The sequence below is a fragment of the Emys orbicularis genome, chromosome 10 (assembly GCF_028017835.1).
Source record: "Emys orbicularis isolate rEmyOrb1 chromosome 10, rEmyOrb1.hap1, whole genome shotgun sequence".
Lineage (NCBI taxonomy): Eukaryota > Metazoa > Chordata > Testudines > Emydidae > Emys > Emys orbicularis.
Window position 1 is genome coordinate 66,417,635 of NC_088692.1, and position 20,564 is coordinate 66,438,198.

At 39.8% G+C, this 20,564-nt stretch overlaps 1 protein-coding gene across 1 annotated transcript in view; it reads right to left on the reverse strand.

The window, feature by feature from the left end:
• The window catches only part of UNC13C (unc-13 homolog C), a 402,367-nt gene that overhangs the window by 342,647 nt on the left and 39,156 nt on the right, over positions 1 to 20,564 (reverse strand). The window contains exons 2-3 of the mRNA XM_065411637.1: positions 16,546 to 16,568; positions 15,936 to 16,000 (exon numbers count right to left, since the gene is read on the reverse strand). Coding sequence (XP_065267709.1) covers positions 15,936 to 16,000; positions 16,546 to 16,568 — 88 coding nt within the window. The remainder of the gene's footprint in view (positions 1 to 15,935; positions 16,001 to 16,545; positions 16,569 to 20,564) is intronic.

A 20,564-nucleotide genomic window follows, 5' to 3' on the forward strand; every position in this document is an offset into this window, starting at 1 on the left:
AGAAAACCTTTCCAGAGAACATATTCTTTGGAAAAATGTTTTTTATTTTGGTTTTAGGGGAAGGTTGTGCGAGTGTGGAGGGGTGTTTCATAACATTCTGGGGGAATCTGCCTATTTTTAGTGACTTGCTCTATAAAACTTTCAACAATACTGCATAACTCAATTTATTTCAGATATTGCGTAAGTATTTCCCACCTTTTCTATTACTATATAGTTAGTTATAACAATAAACATTGGAGGCAAAATAATAGGCCTGATTTTGGTGTAAATCATTAGTAGTATTCCATTGGAGTAAATGAAACAACACAAGCGGGTATGAGTTCAAAATAAGGTTCATTGTTTTCGGAGGCCAGTAGTAACTCAAGATTACTTTATTAACCTGAGGAAAAATTTCTGATACAAGTCAGTTTGGCTCTAAGTTCTGCAAAACAACAAAACATGCTGTAGGAATGAGAGCTGGTTGGAAATTTTCACAGAATTTTTTTCCCATTAGAAAATGCTGTTTTAACAGAAGCAAAATGGTTAGTGGAAGTGTGCAAATTAAATTAAATTCTGTTAAAAAATGGAACAGAGTATTCAGATAACGTCAAAACGTTCTATTTTGACCTTTTTGGAATGGAACATTTTGATTTACCATTTCAAAATGATTTTTTTGTTTTACTTTTTAAAATTTATATTATATTAATATACAATGAAGTTAAATTGGAATGAAATATTTTGATATTATTGAAATAATTTTTTTTTGCTATATTTTGTGGGAAATGTTTAATTTTTTTTTATTCTGTTTTGGAACAGAAAAAAATTGAAATCATGGAATTTCCTAAGAAATGGAAAATCTGGTTCCTACCCAACTCAACTAGGAACACAGAGAGCTTAAAGGGACAAGAACATCATTACAATCTCTCCCTCTTTTCTTGACATGAATAAGGTTTATTAGAGTATTATTTATTTATGGTCAGAAGGGACCATCATGGTCTAGTCTGACCTCTTGGACATTACAGGCCACAGAACCTCACCCACTCCTGAAATAGACCCCTAACCTCTGTCTGAGTTACGGAAGTCCACGTGTCATGGTTTAAAGACTTTAAGTTACAGAGAATTCACCACTTACACTAGTTTAAAGCTGCAAGTGACCTATGCCCCATGCTGCAGAGGAAGGCAAAAAAAAACAACCCAGGTTCTCTGCCAATCTGACCCAGGGCAAAATTCCTTTCCAACTCCAAATATGATGATCAGTTATACCAGGGGTGGGGAAACTTTTTTCTATCAGGGCGGCTGACCCACAGAAAAAAAAATCAGTCGTGGGGCACATACAGCCCTGCGGGGGAACAACAAGGGTTGGGACTTCTGCCCCTCAGTGGGGCGAGCCAGTGCTCATGGCTCCAGCCCCGCAGGGGGGGGGCGAGGAGGCTTGGCGCTTCCCCTAGGCTCCCGGGTGGGGCCAGAAATGAAGGGTTCAAGGTGTAGGAGGGGGCTCCAGGCTGGGGCAGGGAGTTGGGGTGCGGGGTCTGGGAGGGAGTTAGGGTGCAGGAGGGGGTTCCAACCTGGGGCAGGGGCTTGGTGTGCGGGTGGTGGTGAGGGGTCTGGGAGGGAGGGAGGGGGTTCTTGGTGCGGGCTCCAGCTGGGCGGCGCTTACCTCAGGCAGCTCCCGATCCGCGGTGCAGCGGGGCTAAGGCAGACTCCCTGCCTGCCGGGGCTCCACACCGCTCCCAGAAGCAGCCGCCTATCTGGCCCCTAGGCAGAGGGGCCAGGGGGCTCTGTGCGGTGCATGCTGCCTGCTCCCATATGCATCACCCCCACAGCTCCTATTGGCCGGGAACCACAGCCAATGGGAACGGCGGAGCCAGCACTGGGGGCAGGGGCAGCGCATGGAGCTTCCCTGATCGCCCCGGCTCTTAGGGGCCACAGGGACTTGCTGGCCGCTTCTGGGAGCTGTGCGGCCAGACTTTTAACAGCCTGGCAATCCTAGCTCCCCCCCACAGCGGGGCAAGCTGGCACTCGCGGCTCCAGCCCAGCAGTTGGGGGGGGGGGGGTGTTCCGGTGGCTAAGGGTTTCCGGCCCGGGACATGGAGGCTTGCCGTGGGCCAGATGAAATGAAGCAGCGGGCTGGATCTGGCCATAGGTTCCCCACTCCTGAGTTAGACCCTGACCATGCAGGCAAGACCTGCCAGGTAGATACCTGAGAAAGAATTCTCTGTAGTAACTCGGCCGTTGGGGATTTTTGCTCCTGGCAGTCGCCAATGGGCCACATGCCATTGTAGGCAATCTCGTCATACCATCCCCTCCATAAGCTTATCAAGCTCAGTCTTGAAGCCAGTTAGGTTTTTTGCCCCCACTACTCCCCTTGGAAGGCAGTTCCAGAACTCACTTCTCTGATTGCCAGAAACCTTCGCCTAATTTCGAGCCTAAACTTGATGATGGCCAGTTTATATTCAACTAGAAACACGTTGGTGCTTGACTTAAATAACTCCTCTCCCTCCCTGATATTTATCCCTCTGATGTATTTATAGAGAGCAATCATATCTCCCCTCAGCCTTCTTTTGGTTAGGCTAAACAAGCCAAACTCTTTGAGTCTCCTTTCATAAGGTAGGTTTTCCATTCCTTGGATCATCCTAGTATCCCTTCTCCACACCTGTTCCAGTTTGAATTAATCTTTCTTAAACATGGGACACCAGAATTGCACACAGTATTGAATAACATATGTCTATCTAGTTCAGATCAGTTTAATTTGTCATCAAATGTGTTTTTCCAGGTACACAGACAGATCGGGTTACACATTCTGATTCCTCTTGATTCCCTAGAGCAGAAACTCCACCACTGAGATCAGTGTCAGGATTAGCATTAGATGACATGAGCACATTAGTATCATCAAGTAGCATCACGAGTGTGGTAAGAATCTGCCCCCTCCATGGCAATGGATGAAGTCTGCCGCTGAAGAACTCAGAAGGTTAGGGCTACATGGGAGTTGGGATCTTCAAAGACTAAAATTACATTAATAAAACCAGTCTCCTAGTGTAGGCGATTTTTTCATCTCAGTCCAGTTCTCAAAGGTTAATCTACAGTGCAATTGAATTCCTCAACACTTACTTTCACTGTTGAGTGTACAATATAAACATTCCTATCAGATAGGCACAGAAACATCTCAATTCTTATCATGCCATTTTTGAACACTGCTGCAGTTACACTGCTCTATAGAAAGGATTTATATTTCAACTTCTTAAAAGTTTCCATTGGCAGAAGTAGTTCTTTGTCACGGAATATGAAAAATCTTGTTGCGTGTATAATAGCTCTCCACAGAATACTTTACATTGATACAATCAAATTTTAGATTAAGTCAGATCCCTCTAAATCCAATACTGATACTTTCCTGTTTAAATCTCACTTCCTCTCAGACACTCTAAAGTACTTTTTGCTTTTGATATTAATACTATTTGTTAAAGCTAAATGCTCTGGTAGCAAAGTTCTCCATATGTTTTACTCATCACTTACAACAGCAAGGACTAGTTTGAAATGAGGTAGAGCAGATGTAAATGTGGCAAATGAGGGAATTATTTGTAATATTTTTATGAACACTATGTCTGACTTAGCAAACCTATCCACTCTGTATTACTATACCTTGAGAGACATGAGAAAAGAGATGGTGTGTGGTCTGGAGTGAGACCAGATACCTTAATATGGACTGAACAGAATCAACACATATGAATGGAGTCAAGTATCAGGGGGTAGCCGTGTTAGTCTGTATCTACAAAAACAACAAGGAGTCTGGTGGCACCTTAAAGACTAACAGATTTATTTGGGCATAAGCTTTCGTGGGTAAAAACCTCACTTCTTCGGATGCATAGCCCCATTGACTGAACATTAACACATAATGACTACTAAGCCAGTCAGCTGAACAGAACATGTTTGTAGTGCAGAACAAAGGGATGAGGAGTCAGCTGACTGTGTTAAGAACTGGTCACGCAGGAACACTTGGGAGACAATCAAGGTCAGAGAGAGCGAAGATGGGCCTCAGAGAATCATGGCCTGATGAAGCCACTGCTTCTACTAATATGGACTTTGTCTTAAGTTCGGCTTTTCAATGCTAACCCAGCGACATTCTCATGCTGTATTCCAGGTGACTAATAAATGCCACGTTGCTTTGAAAAGGCTGTCCTGCTTCACTGCAAATACTTACCGGGTTACACTGCTCCCCAAGAAGGTAAAGTGTCTGCATGACTTTGAACTAAAGTGGACTTGCTGTAGGAGCCCACGGTGGGAAACGGGGTGTGCTGGAGCCCAGTCCCAGAGTCACTGAGGCTGTGTGGCCTGCCCTTGAAGTGTGGACCGTTGAGGTCTTGCACACTAAAGGGGTTATTCCCAGCAGAATGCTTAAAGACCAGAGATGTAGCACTCCCCGATCAATCTGTGACATTACAAAGAGCAGAATTTGGCCTGATGAATATAATTCTCTCTTATATTTGATAATCTAAAAGAATCACACATATGAGGTACGCAAAAAGAAGTTTGCCATCAAACTACCACTGAGATATTTGAATATAAGGATTTTGAATTAGGTTGGTTTGATTAAATGGTTACAAACCTATATACATATACCAACAAGCACAAGTGTGAGAATATACTGGAAGGGGAAAAAAGAATTGAGGAACTATGGATAATGACCAAGCAGGTGGGGCAAGCATTTTGACTGACTTAAGAATAAACTAATGATACTAGGGATACACAAAGTGGCTCATTTTTACCCATTATTAGAAAGAAATTTGAAGCATTCAAGAGGATCTGAAATGTTTAGATCTGTATTTTTGCAATTCTGGATTCTGGCAGGGCTTAGAATCAGAAATGTAAAATAATGTGAAAACAGTTATTAGGAGAATGATACTTTTTTTTAAAAAAGGAGAGGGTTTTACTCTATTGTCACAGATTTGAAAACACTGGACAAGAGAAATGATCTGGGGATTAGTGGAGAAATATTCTGATTAACTTTATTATAAAGATAATATATTATATTATATATTATACAATATAAATGCAGCATGTATGGCAAGAGACAACCAAAAGTGATATACAGGCTGTTTTATCTCAATCAAAAAATAAATAAATATAGAAACTTAGAAATTATGATGAGAAGGAATCTCACAGAAATACAAATACAATATTTGGAAGGGAACAGAATGGAAGGATGTTAGCAGAATATCTGAGTCAGTGCCAAATACAAGAAGGGGGAGGTATGCAGTTGTATCAGATAAAGAATGAACAATTTCCATAGGCAAAAATAGGAGCAATTAGAAGCATTTGTATAAGGAATTAGATAAAGAATAAGAATGTGAGAGACAATTGCTAATTAAAGTGAGAAGGCATAGTAAATGTTGATTTTTTTAACTTAAATTAGTGTCCTAAAATCTCTCCTCAAAAAGAACAGGAGTACTTGTGGCACCTTAGAGACTAACAAATTTATTAGAGCATAAGCTTTTGTGGGCTACAACCCACTTCTTCGGATGTTGCATATCTGCATTAAGCATCCTTACTGTTTAATATGCATTCCCAGTTACAACATTTCCAATCCACTTCTAATTGTACAGTGATTACGCAGGAGACATTTTCATGGATCAACTTATAAATGACAAAACAGCATGAGACCAAAAAGGCAAGATGTTATCAGCTATTTTCATCATAAAGGGAACCCTTCCTGTAAGAATCCAATAGGCTGACAAAAATATCTGTTTTCCTTGATAGAAATTAATGAGTTCCTTATGGCGAAACTCAAGTAGGGGCGAGTGAATTATCTGAAGCAGTGTCTTTACCAGCAGACTACTGAGACATGTGGTTTAATGCCTATCAATATTGAAATATTGCCTATAATGTGGTAGTAGCAGAAACATTATGTGCTTGTCCCTCTCTTCCCTATTAGCTAATGCAGAGTTTGAAGCACTTTTGGTTAATCATTTTCTTAGAGGTCTTGATTTAATTAAACCTAGATATGGGTAAAGCCGTTCTAAAGAAATGACTCCATTTCAACCTTCTCCCATTCCTTCAAACACCAAACTTCTTTCAGGTTTTAATTTCTTCACATAAAGACTCCCTCTCTCCTCAAAACCAATGTTCATATGGCTCTCTCATTTCCCATAACCCATGGATCTCTACCCATCAACCTTCCTACAGAGCCAGTGTTCCCAACAATACTCCATTAGGTCTCAGAATACTCCCGTGAATTTTCTACATCTCCTTCCTGAGAGTCTCATAAACCTTTGTACATCCAGTGAATTCAAACCTTGCATACTCTAGGAGACACAAAACAGCCACAGCCTTCCTCCTGAAGGTTTGTGAGACAGGAGGAGAGAGGAGCCTATTGGAGATTCATGGGGAAAGAAGAGAGGATGGGAACCTATTGGAATGTTGCAGTGAAAAAAAGGAGAGACGAGGGAGATTATTTGAGAGACATAGGTTGCAGGGAGGAAAGGGAAGGCTCACAGGGAGCTAATTCAGAGCTACTAGAGAAGCATCCACAGTTTTGAATAGCTCACTGATTGCATGGACTTCCGATTTATTCAAAGAGTCCTGGGTGCAATTCAAGGTAATGGGTTTGATCTACATTGCTCTTTATGATTTGTTTTCTGGGAATCTTAGAAATAGTCCCATTATCTAACACAATATTTAAGATCAGTTTGAATGCTTGAGCTGAGACGTTACTAGATGTGTATGTCTGGAACTGGGGCAATGGCATTCTCAGGGGAGGGTACTTGACTGGAGTTTCCCTCATCATCCCACAGACCCTGAGTTTCAAGGAACATTGTACAGCCCATCCCAGGTGTGTGCACGATGGTGGCCAAGGGAGCCACTTACATTCCCAAACACACCCACGGAGGAGGTAGTCATAGTTAGGCTCAAGGTACTGGGAAGTGCAAGGGAGTTGAGCTTCCAGTGCTGCCAACCTGAGACCGGGGATGTAAGTGGTTCCACTCACCACCGCAGCATCCCCTGGCATCTGGTCATGACTGGAGGAGTATTCACATCCATGTTGAGCTCCTTTTTGGCCCTTTGATGGTCTGTTTCAGTCCATGACTTAGCCCTCTGGCTAAGATGCATCTTCTCTGGACCCCTTCTGGTTTAACAACATCCCTACCAGAGATCCATGCATCCCTTCTCGGGCTACTCCTCAACTCATTCTCTTGGCTCAGTCCTCACCCTCATCTGGGCTTAATAGTTTTTGTGTTGGGGTTTTTATGCCCCTTCCTTGGGGTGGTAGGGGAACCAAGAGCCACCCTCTGCTCTGAGCTCCAGCCCAGGGACCTTGTGTTGAACAGCTGGGTCAGCTCCTTCAGATGTGCTACTATTTCCCTGGACCTCTTACTACCGCCAAGCCCCTTGTGCTGTTTTCCAGTAGCCTGTGGTTAATTCAGCCTCTCCCTCTGGTTTCCAGGCTTCTCCCTAGGTCCTCCTAGCTCCTTGCTCCTCCCCTAGAATGCTGACCTCCAGGACTATCTCACTGTGCCCTGCCCCTTTTCCAGGGCCCAACACAGGAACCAACTCCATCCCTGTGGCCCTTTTCTGCCTGCCTTCACCAGGCCCTTCCTAGAGAGTAGGGACTCCCTGCCTCTTCTCTCCTGAATCTCCTCCCCTCATTGAATTCTCTTCCTTCTCTCTGACTCGTCCATGGCTAGGATCACTCATTTTAAATGAGTCCAGATCAGGATCAGCTGAGGTAAATTACTAGATCACAGCCAAGGCTGAGCCCAACTCCCTTAAAGGAGCAGTCAGCATGTGAAGGACACTGCTGGGCAAGGCATGTGTTGGGCCATGACCTGGGCTTTACACCACCTCTGCACTTTCTATACCTGTTCAACAATGCTCCCCTAGTGACACCAAAGATCTTATGCTTTGCAAAGGGACAATGACTTAACTTTAGGCTTAGGATAGACGTTATCACGTCCTCAAGTTCTGCCTGAGAGGTTGGATGGAACAGAGTGGGTCAGTATTTTATAGGAGAGTTCTTTTCACATTACTCTATATCAGCTTAGATCCACTGTTGTGCACATTTTTAAATGCCTGTTGTTCATTCCCATGGAAATAAAGAGACAAAACACTCTAGAAGAGTTATTATAAAAAGCAGCTACCGAGTTTTTTAAGACAGTAGAAGGGGTAGAAAACATGGAGGAAAATGACAGCAAAATGTGAAAAGTAACAACATAAAAAGGCGTGTGTGTGTGGAGGGGATAGAGGAAGAAAGAGGGGAACAAAGGAAAAAAAGAAGCAGAAGCCTGAAGAACATAGATTTTAAACCCAGGGTCTCTAGAGAGGGAGTAAATCTGAAACATGGGACTCAACTGGCTGCTCCTAAACATTTCTCATAATGTAATGATGAACACTAAGATGTGCTCCTGACGTGAAGAGAAGCAGGTTGCTAGGGTTGGACAGTGATTGATTGCACTTTTAAGGAAATGCTTAAATGTCACTATATATTTATTTTTATTTATATTGCAATGCTATTTGCATTGATAACACTGCTAGCAATATCTAATGCCTGCCAAAAAGGCAAAGGATGGACAGCTTCAGAGATTCTTAAGAGGCACAGCTGAGACACGGCAGAAAGTATTTTTTCAGGGTTAGTGCAGAGCAATGGCTCTGCTAGCAAATCTTACAGCCACTGTATTTTTATTGTCCTTTCTCAAATAAAGGTAAATAAATACCTATAACACAGCACTAGAAACACGATTAAAAAAAATAAATAAGTCACATACTGGTGAAACAGCAAGGTAGAAAAAAGTTGGCTTTTAAAAAACAGATTCATTTTGCACTAATCACAATTTAGAATTCATACTGATCTCAGTAAATAAATGGAGAAGTACAGCACACAGTTTTATTAAATATTAGAGAACGGGTTGCCAACTTTCTAAGGGAACAAAACTGAACACCCTTGCCCTGCCCCTTCTCCGAGGCCCCGCCCTGCTCACTCCATCTCCCTCCCTCCCCCACCTTCACTCACTCACTCATTTTCACCAGGCTGGGGAGGGTCCCTTTTCGACCGGGTGTTCCAGTTAAAACCGGAAACCTGGCAACCCTAACAAAGAAACAGTGTTTGGATCCAGATCAGGTTTATTTGGGCTGTAGTGCTATATTTGGGCTAGAGTTTTGATTCAGAGTCAGTGGCAGTGAGCTACTGTCATGAGATTTCATCTCAAAATGTCTGAAATCATGCAAGATCAGCTGCAGTACTGCATTACAACCAATCTGGAGAAGTTCTAGCAATATCCACACCTGAAAAGAAGCTCCTTCTGGTTTTGCATCTGACTGAAACATAAGGGTGAGTTTGAATCTGGGGTTTCAAATTTAAATACCCTGAAGTTTGGGATAGTTTCGAATCATGTTTCAGTTTTGTCTCCTCTCTAGTAAAAATGAAGAATTTCACCCACAGATAGTAATTTATCAGCACAGAAAGTTGGCAATCTAGAGGAATGTTACATAAAAGGATACTGTAACGAGGGCAAGAGCTAGGAGAAAGATATGAATTTTAAATGACTAACAAAATTTTGAGCCAGGTCTGCAATATAGCACAATTCATTGCTGAAAAAAATCAAAGTTTAAGTTGTGACTTGTGCTGGATTAACTGCCAGACTTTTAACTGATGGGTTTCATCACTTCACACTGCTATTTAAAAAATATTTGATATTATCACATTTTTCTCATAAAAGATTATCTATTGAAAGAACATGGCTCTAGTAATTCATACCTACATACAGTGATGGCACTCAGCCTTCAGATTTATGCCTAACAACATATTTCATGCCTTTTCCTGTCTCATTACTGAAATATTTCCATCCTGAAGAGTATGAATTAAGAAATATGACTCTCATCAGCATACATCCTCATGCACTGAGACAAGGATACACCTAACACTTGTAAAGAACAGACTTTAAAATCACCCTGACATCTATTATCATATTTTTAAACCTTGGATAGTTCTGTTGAAAACTGCCTGTAACAGTTAATATATACTGAATTAGATTGCACATGATGCACTTTTCATTGGAAAAAACCCCAAGAAAATACTTAATAGCTAAATTATCAGTGCCAACATAAAGAATGCAGTTGCCAAGTCTAACAAAGAAGCATCAGTATTTCTGTGTGTGTGAGACTATGGACCATTAAACACGATGTTCATCAGAGGAACTGTGCATATGACATAAGAATGGCCATACTGGATCAGACCAATGGTCCATCTAGACCAGTATCCTGTCTTTCATCAGTGGCCAATGCCAGATGCTTCAAAGGAAATAAACAGAACAGGGCAATTATCTAGTGATCTATCCCTTGTCTTCCAGTCCTAGCATCACAGTCAGAGGTTTAGGGACACCCAGAGCATGGGACTGCATCCCTGATATAGAAAGAACAGCACTCATAATCTTCTGGTCCAAAAAAATAAAGGTTTTGAATATCTGAGATAGAATAGAAACTTCAAGTTATATTCTGTATCTGTTTCATAGTTTAATAGAATGTAAGGCCAGAAGGGGCCATTAGATCATCTAGTCTGACCTCCTTTATATCACAGGCTGCGGTAGGTCACTTGGTACACATGTAGCATGCTATGACTCTATAAAATACTCATTGATTTTTCCAGGCCTTCCAATATTTATATTGGAGCTGCAAGCACAATGAAAATCAAATAAGTTAAAGATTCACCATATTCAAGCTGTCATCTAAGAAAAGGTAAATGTATAAAGGTCTGTGCATTGCTCCATCTGTGCACCATTGCCAAACTCCAAAATGGATTAGGCCAAACTGTAAAATGATCATTCTCTGACATCCTTGCCATCAGGCACCCAGGTGAAACCAAAGACAGCATCTTTCCAGAAAAGACTCAAACATAAATTACACTTGATATGTATGAACAATACAAAAAAAAAATCTAGCAGATGCTCCTTTTATCGCTATTCCCAAATGTAATTTACACAAGTACTGATTCAGGAAGAATGTTCTTTGTGAATTAGCATTTCAACATCAGCAAAACATCTTCCAAAAAAGTAAATTGAAGAGGAGCTATAAGTGAAAAGTATGATCAGTGAAGAAATGGTAACAGGCCTATGGGTAGGTAAGGGGGCAAATAGCAAAATACTCACCCCCTTCCCATGGACTGGCAAGTAACTTTCTGCTTTGTTGTACATGCAATTCAGAGCAAGTACCCACAGCATCTCTAACACAAACAAATTCCCATGCTCCATACATAGAAGCATCTACATATCAAGAGTAAACAACTTTATGGACACAGGGGATACATATGCTCAATTAAAATAACTAAAATAAATCTCTGCAGCGCAGGGTGCTAGCTGAATTTTAAAATAGGATATTATTTTGGCCCAAATGAGCAATAGAAATAAAAGAATAACACACATCCTTCATATGCAATGAACAAGTGAAACATTCGCATTAGAATAATACCACAAAACTTGAGAAAGGCCAAAACCTAAGAACTCCCACATCGCTTTCTAAATGAGAGCTGGGGAAATACTTCAGGAAAGTATTCAAACACATAATTTCAAACCAGAACATTTGACAGTATTCACAACCACTTACATTTGTTTTCTGTGAACATTCAGCACAAGAGATGTGTTGTTCCGAAGGATATTTGTGGAAAGCAAAAGTCTTGAATATTTGTGTGACTGTGATTGTGCAAGAATGTTTGTTTGCATCGCCACCTTAAAATCTCCAATTTCCCATTCTGTTCATAAAAGTTTCAGCCATCCAATCAAGGAGCAGAAACAATACCATGTGAGCTATGTGACCACTCATATACCACAACAAATAGCAAATAGCTGAAGACCAAATAGTTCATGAACATCCCTTAGGTTGAAGTACGTTTGTATACGTTTGTCCAACACTTCTGAATCATGAACACGTTTGTTAAATCAATGTCGGATAAAAAATTCACAAAACCGCAAAGAAGGGCTACATTCACGGAATAAATTATTTGCTATGAATAGTTCATCCATCTGCACTGATAAGTGACAGCATGATTCCAATTGATGAGTGCAGAGATGAATATTTAAGAGGAAGGGAACATGCAAAACAAAAAAGCAACACTGCTTCTCAAAATTAACACTTTAGTATCAGGAACTGTGAATTTCCAAAGCTGCTAAGCACTTATTTATTAATCCATATAATACTTATCCATTAACTGAAGCATACAAATGGTTAATAGATGACACTTCAGAAGCAGTGAATGCCATGGAGATGAACTACATAGACTAGACTCAAAGGAGGTCAAGAGTGGGAAAATATGATCACTTTTAAAGTTAATTAAAGAAGTGCCATACATCAGCATAATACAAATCTTCTGAGCATGCTTTGCAATTAAGTGGCACCTGAATGGTTCATAGCACTATTCAAAATGGTGAAAGACCTACTTCATAAGCAAAGGAAGTTATTCTGTATCAGTAAACGAAAAAATTGACTTCCAACAAGTAATGAAGGTGCATAAGAAAGGAGCCAGGGAAAAATGTACAAAGTATGCAAATTTAGGCACAGATCCTACAAACCCTCATATGAATCTTTAATCCTGTACACATAAGCAGTTCCATTGGCTTCAGTAGGACCACTCACATGAAGAAAATTAAGCCCATGTGTGTCTACAGGATCAGTGCCAAAGAAGAGAAAATGAAGAGAATTATAAATTAACTTCAGTTTTATTAAAGTATATTTTATAAATATATTAGTTATGTACTTGTAACATTTCAGATATGATATTAATATGAATGAGAAATAAGAGGCTACAAACACAGAAGTTTCTGAACTGCAAATCCTAAGAAACTGTATTTGTTTCAGAGAGATGCTAAATACACATTTAGTTATAAGTAACATATCTATTGATTAAAATTACTTATTTGGGGATCCCAGCCACCTCCCATCAGCATTATTTATTATATTTGGCATTGAGTATACTAATAATAATGATGATGAAAATTTTGGGGAAATTCACTAACAATTTCACTGCTCAGGCATTAATCATGATTGTTTATTCTTAGGACATGAAATGGATAAAGTAACACCGACGATAAACAATGCTGAATTCTTTGTGTGGCTGATTTGCACTTATTCTAAGTGCAACCAACTATCATGTGATGCTCCAGCAAACCCCTGTCCATTATTGTTCAATTAATTACAACTTCAAAAAGCAAAGTAAATCCAAAACCTCTAAATGGGTGGGGTGTGTGCGTGGATCAGCTTCTGTATTATGATGTACATGATACCTTATGGTACACAATGACACAATTTACTGCAATCCTATTGCTTTCTTTTTATTCTAACCTCTTGATGACAGTACACCTACTCAATGAAGGGTCTACTACAAGAGTTACATTAACACAGACATACTGGTGAATAATTTATGGTAAATATTTTCCTGGAGAATTAATTCATTATGGAATAATCTTTAGGATAAGTATTTAGGACACTAATGTGTCAACAGAAAAAAAGTTCCTTCAGATAATACTATTCCTATGCAGAAAAAACAATCAGTATACTTTCAGATAAGGTAAACATTGTGCATATGGAAATCAGGATGAAGCAACTAGAACAAACAACATCACAACACTGAATTGTAGGCCCAGATACTAGACAAAGTATTGTTTTAGTCATCAAACAATCCAGTCCAGCTCTGCTCACACCACCCACCAAAAAACAAGATATTTATGATATGAAAGAAATTGGTAGAAGTTGTACTACTATGACCACACACATAAATCTAGAAAACAATGGGAGTTTTCTCAACTTGTTTAAGGATGAATTTCTCCCAGATTGAACTGCAAAACTAATATCAGTCAAAACTCAAAATATATGATCTCTCTACCAGTTTTACTTCCGAGTGGTACCTCGGCGAGCATCAATAATCTCCAATATACAAACAGAGCAAGGCCCTACTGTAGTCCTATTAACACAGGGAAAAATTATATACAGCCTAAAAGATCATAGAATCCAGATGGTGAATGTAGGAGGCTGTCCAACACTCAAAATACTGCCGAGAATAAAGAAACAAGTGAATTAAATATCACTAAAAGTCCAGTATAGCAAACATTTATGAGACTGGTGGCATATGATTTGTTTGGTCAAGAGTTTTGTGGCCTCTGCAATAGAGATCTCTCCTCTTCATTTTTATAAGATTTTAATATCTTGGCATTTTTGTCATCTACTGTAAATATATCAATCCTCTGCTGCAAAATAATGAAGCTGAAAATTGTGCAATAATTGCACAGACTGATTTTTTTAAACATTGTCCACACAAAAATTGAGCACCTTTATTTATCTCTCCAAATTGTTACACGCCTGGAACTTCCAAGATACTTCAACTCTCCACCCACACCAGGCCTAAGTTCTTTGAGCACTGCCAACAAGTAGGCTAAATCTTCTGGCAAGTGACCTATCGGATAATTTGTCAACCTACTGAGCTCTGAAACTGGAGATGGTATCTAGAAGCAGGGTCATTGTGGACAGAGATCTGGGCGTGCTAAGCTAGTCTCCACCTTCGAGGTACCCTGGGGTCTTCCATAGCTAATGTGTTGCCAGGCCACTGGACTGAGACAGACTTTGTATCAAAAGCAAAAGTCTCATCAGATACGTACTGCTTTTAGCTCCTACAGAATTTCAGAGCGATGGGAAGAGCCAGTGCAGGAGAGCACTGGAAAGCCCTATCTGAGAAGAAGGATGTTTTGGCATGGTAGATTAGATTAGATTAGATGAAATAGATAGAATGGTTGATTAGGAGATATGGTCCTGACAAAATCTTAGCTCTCACCTGTTATCAAATAAACAAAAATAATTGTCCTTGATGTTTCTCTTTTAAAATTATTTGTATTTTTAAACATTCACTACTATTTTTTGTTGTCTTGGTGGAATTATTACCAGCCCCAAAAGAAAAAAAATACTTCTAAAGCATGATAAAGACTACAGGAATTACCTAACCCACTCAAAGTTAGATGATGCTCATTTATCTGTATAGAGTTGTCTAGCAATAATAATAATAATAATAATAAAATAAACGAACCAAATTAACTACTGCAGTTAAGTGTTACTGTAATTATTTCTTCTACAGCATTCTGAGAAATACATTAAACAAATGAACTGCAGTTCAATTATTCCCTTGTATCCAGAAAAGAGGGCAGAGGAAATTGAGGTGAAAAAATAATGGTATCTAGGCTACATCATATAGTTTAACTCAAAGAAGAGCAAAGGGAAACATTTAAGGTAAATTAGCTAATTTTGTCTCAGTACCTTACATCTGAAGCAGAATGTTACCATGGAAAACTGCCTGCCCACACTAGCAGGAGAACAATGTATAATTCTTGATAGTTTGAAGTGTATAGCTGATATACAGCATCCATATGCTTTCACAGTAAAATTACTTTTTGTAAAGAAAAGGTATGCAACTCGAAGTGAAGAATGGGATTCAAGACAGAAGGAAAAGGAGAAGGAAGTCCCTAGACTGGAATTTAAGATGACTCCAGCAAGAATAAGATAGACTTAAATGTGTAAGCTGCCATGTTCATTTTCTTCAGCAACAAGACAACACACTTTTCCTGTCATTTTCTCGATCTCAAATATTAGAAGCATATTGCAAAGCCAGTCAGTTTCCTGAAATGCAGATTTAAGACTGAAATATACTGTATGGGTTTAAAAAGCACATTTGATATATACAGATTTGAAATAACAGAATTTTTTTATTCTTGGTGAACTTGTCCAGCTGAACATTTCATCAATTTCTTTTGGTCTTGGAGGACTTATGGAAAAGATGTAGGACAGTGAAATCTATTATTTCATATTCCTGTTACAATGCAAAAGTTCAATTTTCTCAGGACATTTGAACACAATTATAAACTTCAGAGAGTGATATTAAGAATAATATTAAGAAATAGCATTGCATATATAACAAACTTCATGGTCATAACTGTACTTACCCGCCAAATGCCTGGATTGCATAAAACTTGGAAGCATCCAAAGAACTTCCACTTACTATTCGAGCCTTTAATGAAGAATAAAAAAAAGCTTAGTTACTCAGTTTCTGCTAAGAGATTTTGGATAGAATTTAACTGCATCGTACATATAACACCTAATATGAAAAATGTCAAGCAGGGTCAGCTCCAGGCCAAAGCTACATTAATTTTTGCTTTGAAATACATGTGATTAGCATTCAGCATTTAGTGAAAAACACTGGTAAAACCCCGAAGAAGATATCAGATATTGCCTCCCAAGTATGGCTGCCCTTTAAATCCCAGAGTATGTGCAGTGTAGATGATAACTAGTCAGAGGCAAAAATCCAGACACCATGTTTGACAGTAGCAGACCCCTGTGTTGGCAACTATGATTTTATAAGATAAGCACAACAGTGAGGCTACCCTGTTTATAAATGCAACACATCTGGAATACACTCAAAGGAGAACAAAAGAATGGAAAGCTGGGAAACATGCACATTTCACAACTAAAATGAAGGAACCAAACAGATCAAATAAGTCACAAACAAACATCAACAAAATACACAACCCCTTAAGGAAATATGTGATTTTAAACCTTTTCATCCACAGAACTGCTATCTGAAAGAGAACCAGGAAGAGGGGGAATAAAGGTTAGATAAAACAGTCTCCAAGAAAACGTGTAAAGTTATGAAAAAAACTCCTACAATTCTAGCTTGCTAAAGTAGAAATGAAAGGAACAACAGAAGCTGAGTAACATATATGTTTAGTTTTCTTAAACGTGATTGCTATGACAGTATACTCTGACAAGTGCAAAGATGTTTTAATATATAATGAACCACAGTTACTCACACAAGACTTTTTAGTTGTTAAAGATGTTTATGGTTATCTTATAAACTAGCACTTAATGCTGTTCAAATCTAATGTCCAGCTCTGATACCTTTGCATTCATTAGTATTAGTAAATGTATTTTATTAAGGTAGGACTGAATGGTCATAAAAAGTGGTGATTTCGGATTTAGAGTAAGGCTTTGTTCGCAAAGAAAAATAAAACTGCTCTTCAGGCATTTAATGGATATATTAAAATTATTATATTCTAACTATTCTGTTCTACCATGCAGATACAGGAAACTAAAAAAAGAAGGCCAATAATCATAATTTAATTGTGTGCATTTGAAATGTATTATATATCATTCAATCAGTTTCATGGTCATACAGTATTCTTCATGTCCAGCATCAGATATAAAACATTTACGATGGAAAATGTACGTTTATTTCATTTTTTTCAAATATTTAAAATGCTTATCGTTTCCTTGTACTAAATTATGTATATCACATCTTTCCATCAATAAATTTATCTTTTACACGCACAAAGTTTGTATTATGTATTGTGTAGCTATAAACTTGCATTGTTATAATTGTCACCTTCACAAACTTTGCATTATTTTTTCCAAGGAGTATGCACATTTTATATGTGCCCTCTAAATCATTTGGATTTTTTTCTATAGGATAAGCACTGCTCAGCATGCTTTTACTACAAAACTATCCCTCACATTTTAGACATACAGTACTCCTCACTTAAAGTCGTCCCAGTTAACGTTGTTTCTCTGTTACGTTGCTGATCAATTAGGGAACATGTTCATTTAAAGTTGTGTAATGCTCCCTTCTAACGGCGTTTGGCAGCTGCCTGCTTTGTCTACTGCTTGCAGGAAGAGCAGCCCCTTGCAGCTAGCTGGTTGGGGTTTGGAACCAGGGTGGACCGACAGCCCCCCTATCAGCTCCCCACTCCCCTAAATTCCCTGTGGAGCAGCTGCATGCAGTTCAGCTGTGTCCCTCCCCCCACTGCCATGTGCTGCTCCTGCCCTCTGTCTTGGAGCTGCTCCCCGAGACTCCTGCTTGCTGTGCGGGGAAGAGGGGGGCTAATGTCAGGGTGTCCCCCTCCCCCCTGCTCCTGCACCCCGCTTACCCCATCTTCCATAGAGCAGGGCTCAGGACGGAGGGAGCTTGCAGCAGCTCTGGTCTCAGCAAGCTGATCTAATTAACAAGGCAGTGTACTTAAGAGAAATGCACATATCTCCCTCCATTCCTGCTGTCTTCCAGAGTGAGAGAGTTAACCCTTGAGGGCTCAGCCAATTGCTAGTTCATCATTTAGCAGTAAGGGAAATATCCCACCCTCTGACTCCTCCACCTCAACCAAGCTTCACAATCATCATCACTGTGTACCAGTATTAAATTGTTTGTTTAAAACTTATGTGCGCGTGTGTGTGCAGGGCCGGCTCCAGGGTTTTGGCCGCCCCAAGCAAGAGTGAGCGACCGTCCGCCGAACAGCTGGACGTGCCGCCCCTCTCCGAAGTGGCTGCCCCAAGCACCTGCTTGGTAAGCTGTTGCCTGGAGCCGGCCCTCTGTGTGTGTGTATATATATATATAAAATATAGTCTTTTGTCTGGTTAAAAACATTTCCCTGGAACCTAACCCCCTCATTTACATGAATTCTTATTGGGAAATTGGATTCACTTAACATCATTTTGCTTAAAGTCGCATTTTTCAGGAACATAACTACAACGTTAAGTGAGGAGTTACTGTACTCTATGTTTCAAAGCCAATATAGCTTCTACACAGTAGATCAAACTCAAATACATATAATGCAGATGTATTAGCACAGACAGTGTGGTAGTCACAGGAAGGTGCAATTAAAGGTCCCCATCCTGAAAACATGCCCAAGCTTTAAGTCCATTGATTTAAATGGAACAACTCATATGCTTAAAGCTAAGGATGTGCTTAGGTGTCTGCATGATGGAGGCCAAAGGCAGCCATGTCCGTCTAGTTGTTTAGATAGTCTAACCTGTCTGATTATGTTTGATTTTAACATTCAAATACGTTTGAGCCTGATTAGTAGTAGAGACGTGCCTGAGCCAAACCTGAATTCTCAGGAAGCTCAAGTCCAAATGCAAGGTTTTCAGCTCTGACCTATCTCTTGTTAGTAGTTAGAGTCCACGGAACAAGGCTCTCTGGCACCATACTGCAACTCCTAGTTCCCCTCTCTCACATATTACAAGGGGTTGGACCAGATGACCTCCTGAGGTCCCTTCCAACCCTGATATTCTATGATTCTATGATACAAGCAATCCTATCATAAAGCATGTGTACACAGGGGGGGATAGTAAAGGTTGCCATGGCACTCAACTCCAAATTTCTTGACTTTTGTACATAAACAACATGTTCGCATGATTAATCAAATACACAAAACATCACTAAACAAGGGAAGAATATTAGCCACACATATCGGAGCTCTCAGGGCATCCACCCACCATAATTGTTCCCTTTATAACTACACGCTTGATTACAAACACACAGAAGCAGTGTGTCTGAACCAACATTGACTCCTTATGCCAATTGTGAATTTGGACATTTAACTGCAACAATATGAACTGCCCTGCTGCTTCTCTCACTTCACAGGCTCAGTTTTTTCAGAAGTCTGGGACTAGCATTTTAGTCCCAAAGTTATCTCACTTACCCAGCTCATCTATAGAAATTAACTCTCCTTGTTATATTAATGAGAAATTTGTATTTGTGAAAGCTTTTGATTGGCAGCGCTGGGCATAGCTGACCTCTCTTTCACCACATACCTAGTAGTGCAGGAGGGGCTAGCAATGCAAAGTGCTTCACATTCCACCCCCCCCCCCCCCACTGATGAGACTCAACCTTAGATTTGAAGGTTAACCTTTATGGGTGAGAGGGGGATAGTTCAGTGTTTGGGCTCTCTGGGGTGTTTCTTTTTCCCTAAAAAGTGTGCTAATTAATAGCAAGCATGGTGTGTGCTTTGTGATAGACACACTTATCCCAAGCTTATGCTCAAATAAATTTGTTAGTCTCTAAGGTGCCACAAGTACTCCTGTTCTTTTTGCGGAAAAAGACGGCTGCTACTCTGAAACTTATCCACCAGCAACTGTACTGATACCACAGTTTCCTAGAGCTGTAAACCACTAAATGTCTATCAGATAGTAAGTTTTCATCATCATCTATTAGGGCTAGACTTGCACTACTGACCTATTGTAAGGGTAATAAACTCCATAGCTTATTACCATTCTCTGAGGTATACTGTCCTGCTGCATAGAAATGTTCTGATTTGGGCTCATGGAAGGGAAACTAAATCAATTTATTTACAGACAATTTTTCTTTAACATCCTCCCAAGCAACGGTGGTTTGTAAAGCGGAGCATACTAGCGAGTAAGCTGAGTCTATTTTAGGATATAACTGAAAGCTCCCTTCAGGGCCAATTATATTGGACTTCCCAGCAAGCAAGATGGGAAAAAGAAAACAAGAAAACTGTTCTTTTAACTGAAGGCTAAATTTAAAGCCCCCCTTCCCCCAACAACAAAAAAGCTAATTCTTTTTAATTATAACAGTAAGGTATCAGATCGCTGGAACCAGGAACTGTTCAGATAGCACACAATTACATTTTGTCCCAGTGGACAAAATCCTTATTTCTATTCAGAAACCAATTTTCACAGGACACACTTGGTTTTCCCTGTTATCATTTACAAAGCTATTTCCTGACACTGTAACCAATCTTTACTTTCTTAGGATAGAAGCTAAAGCATTTAATAGGATTATCATA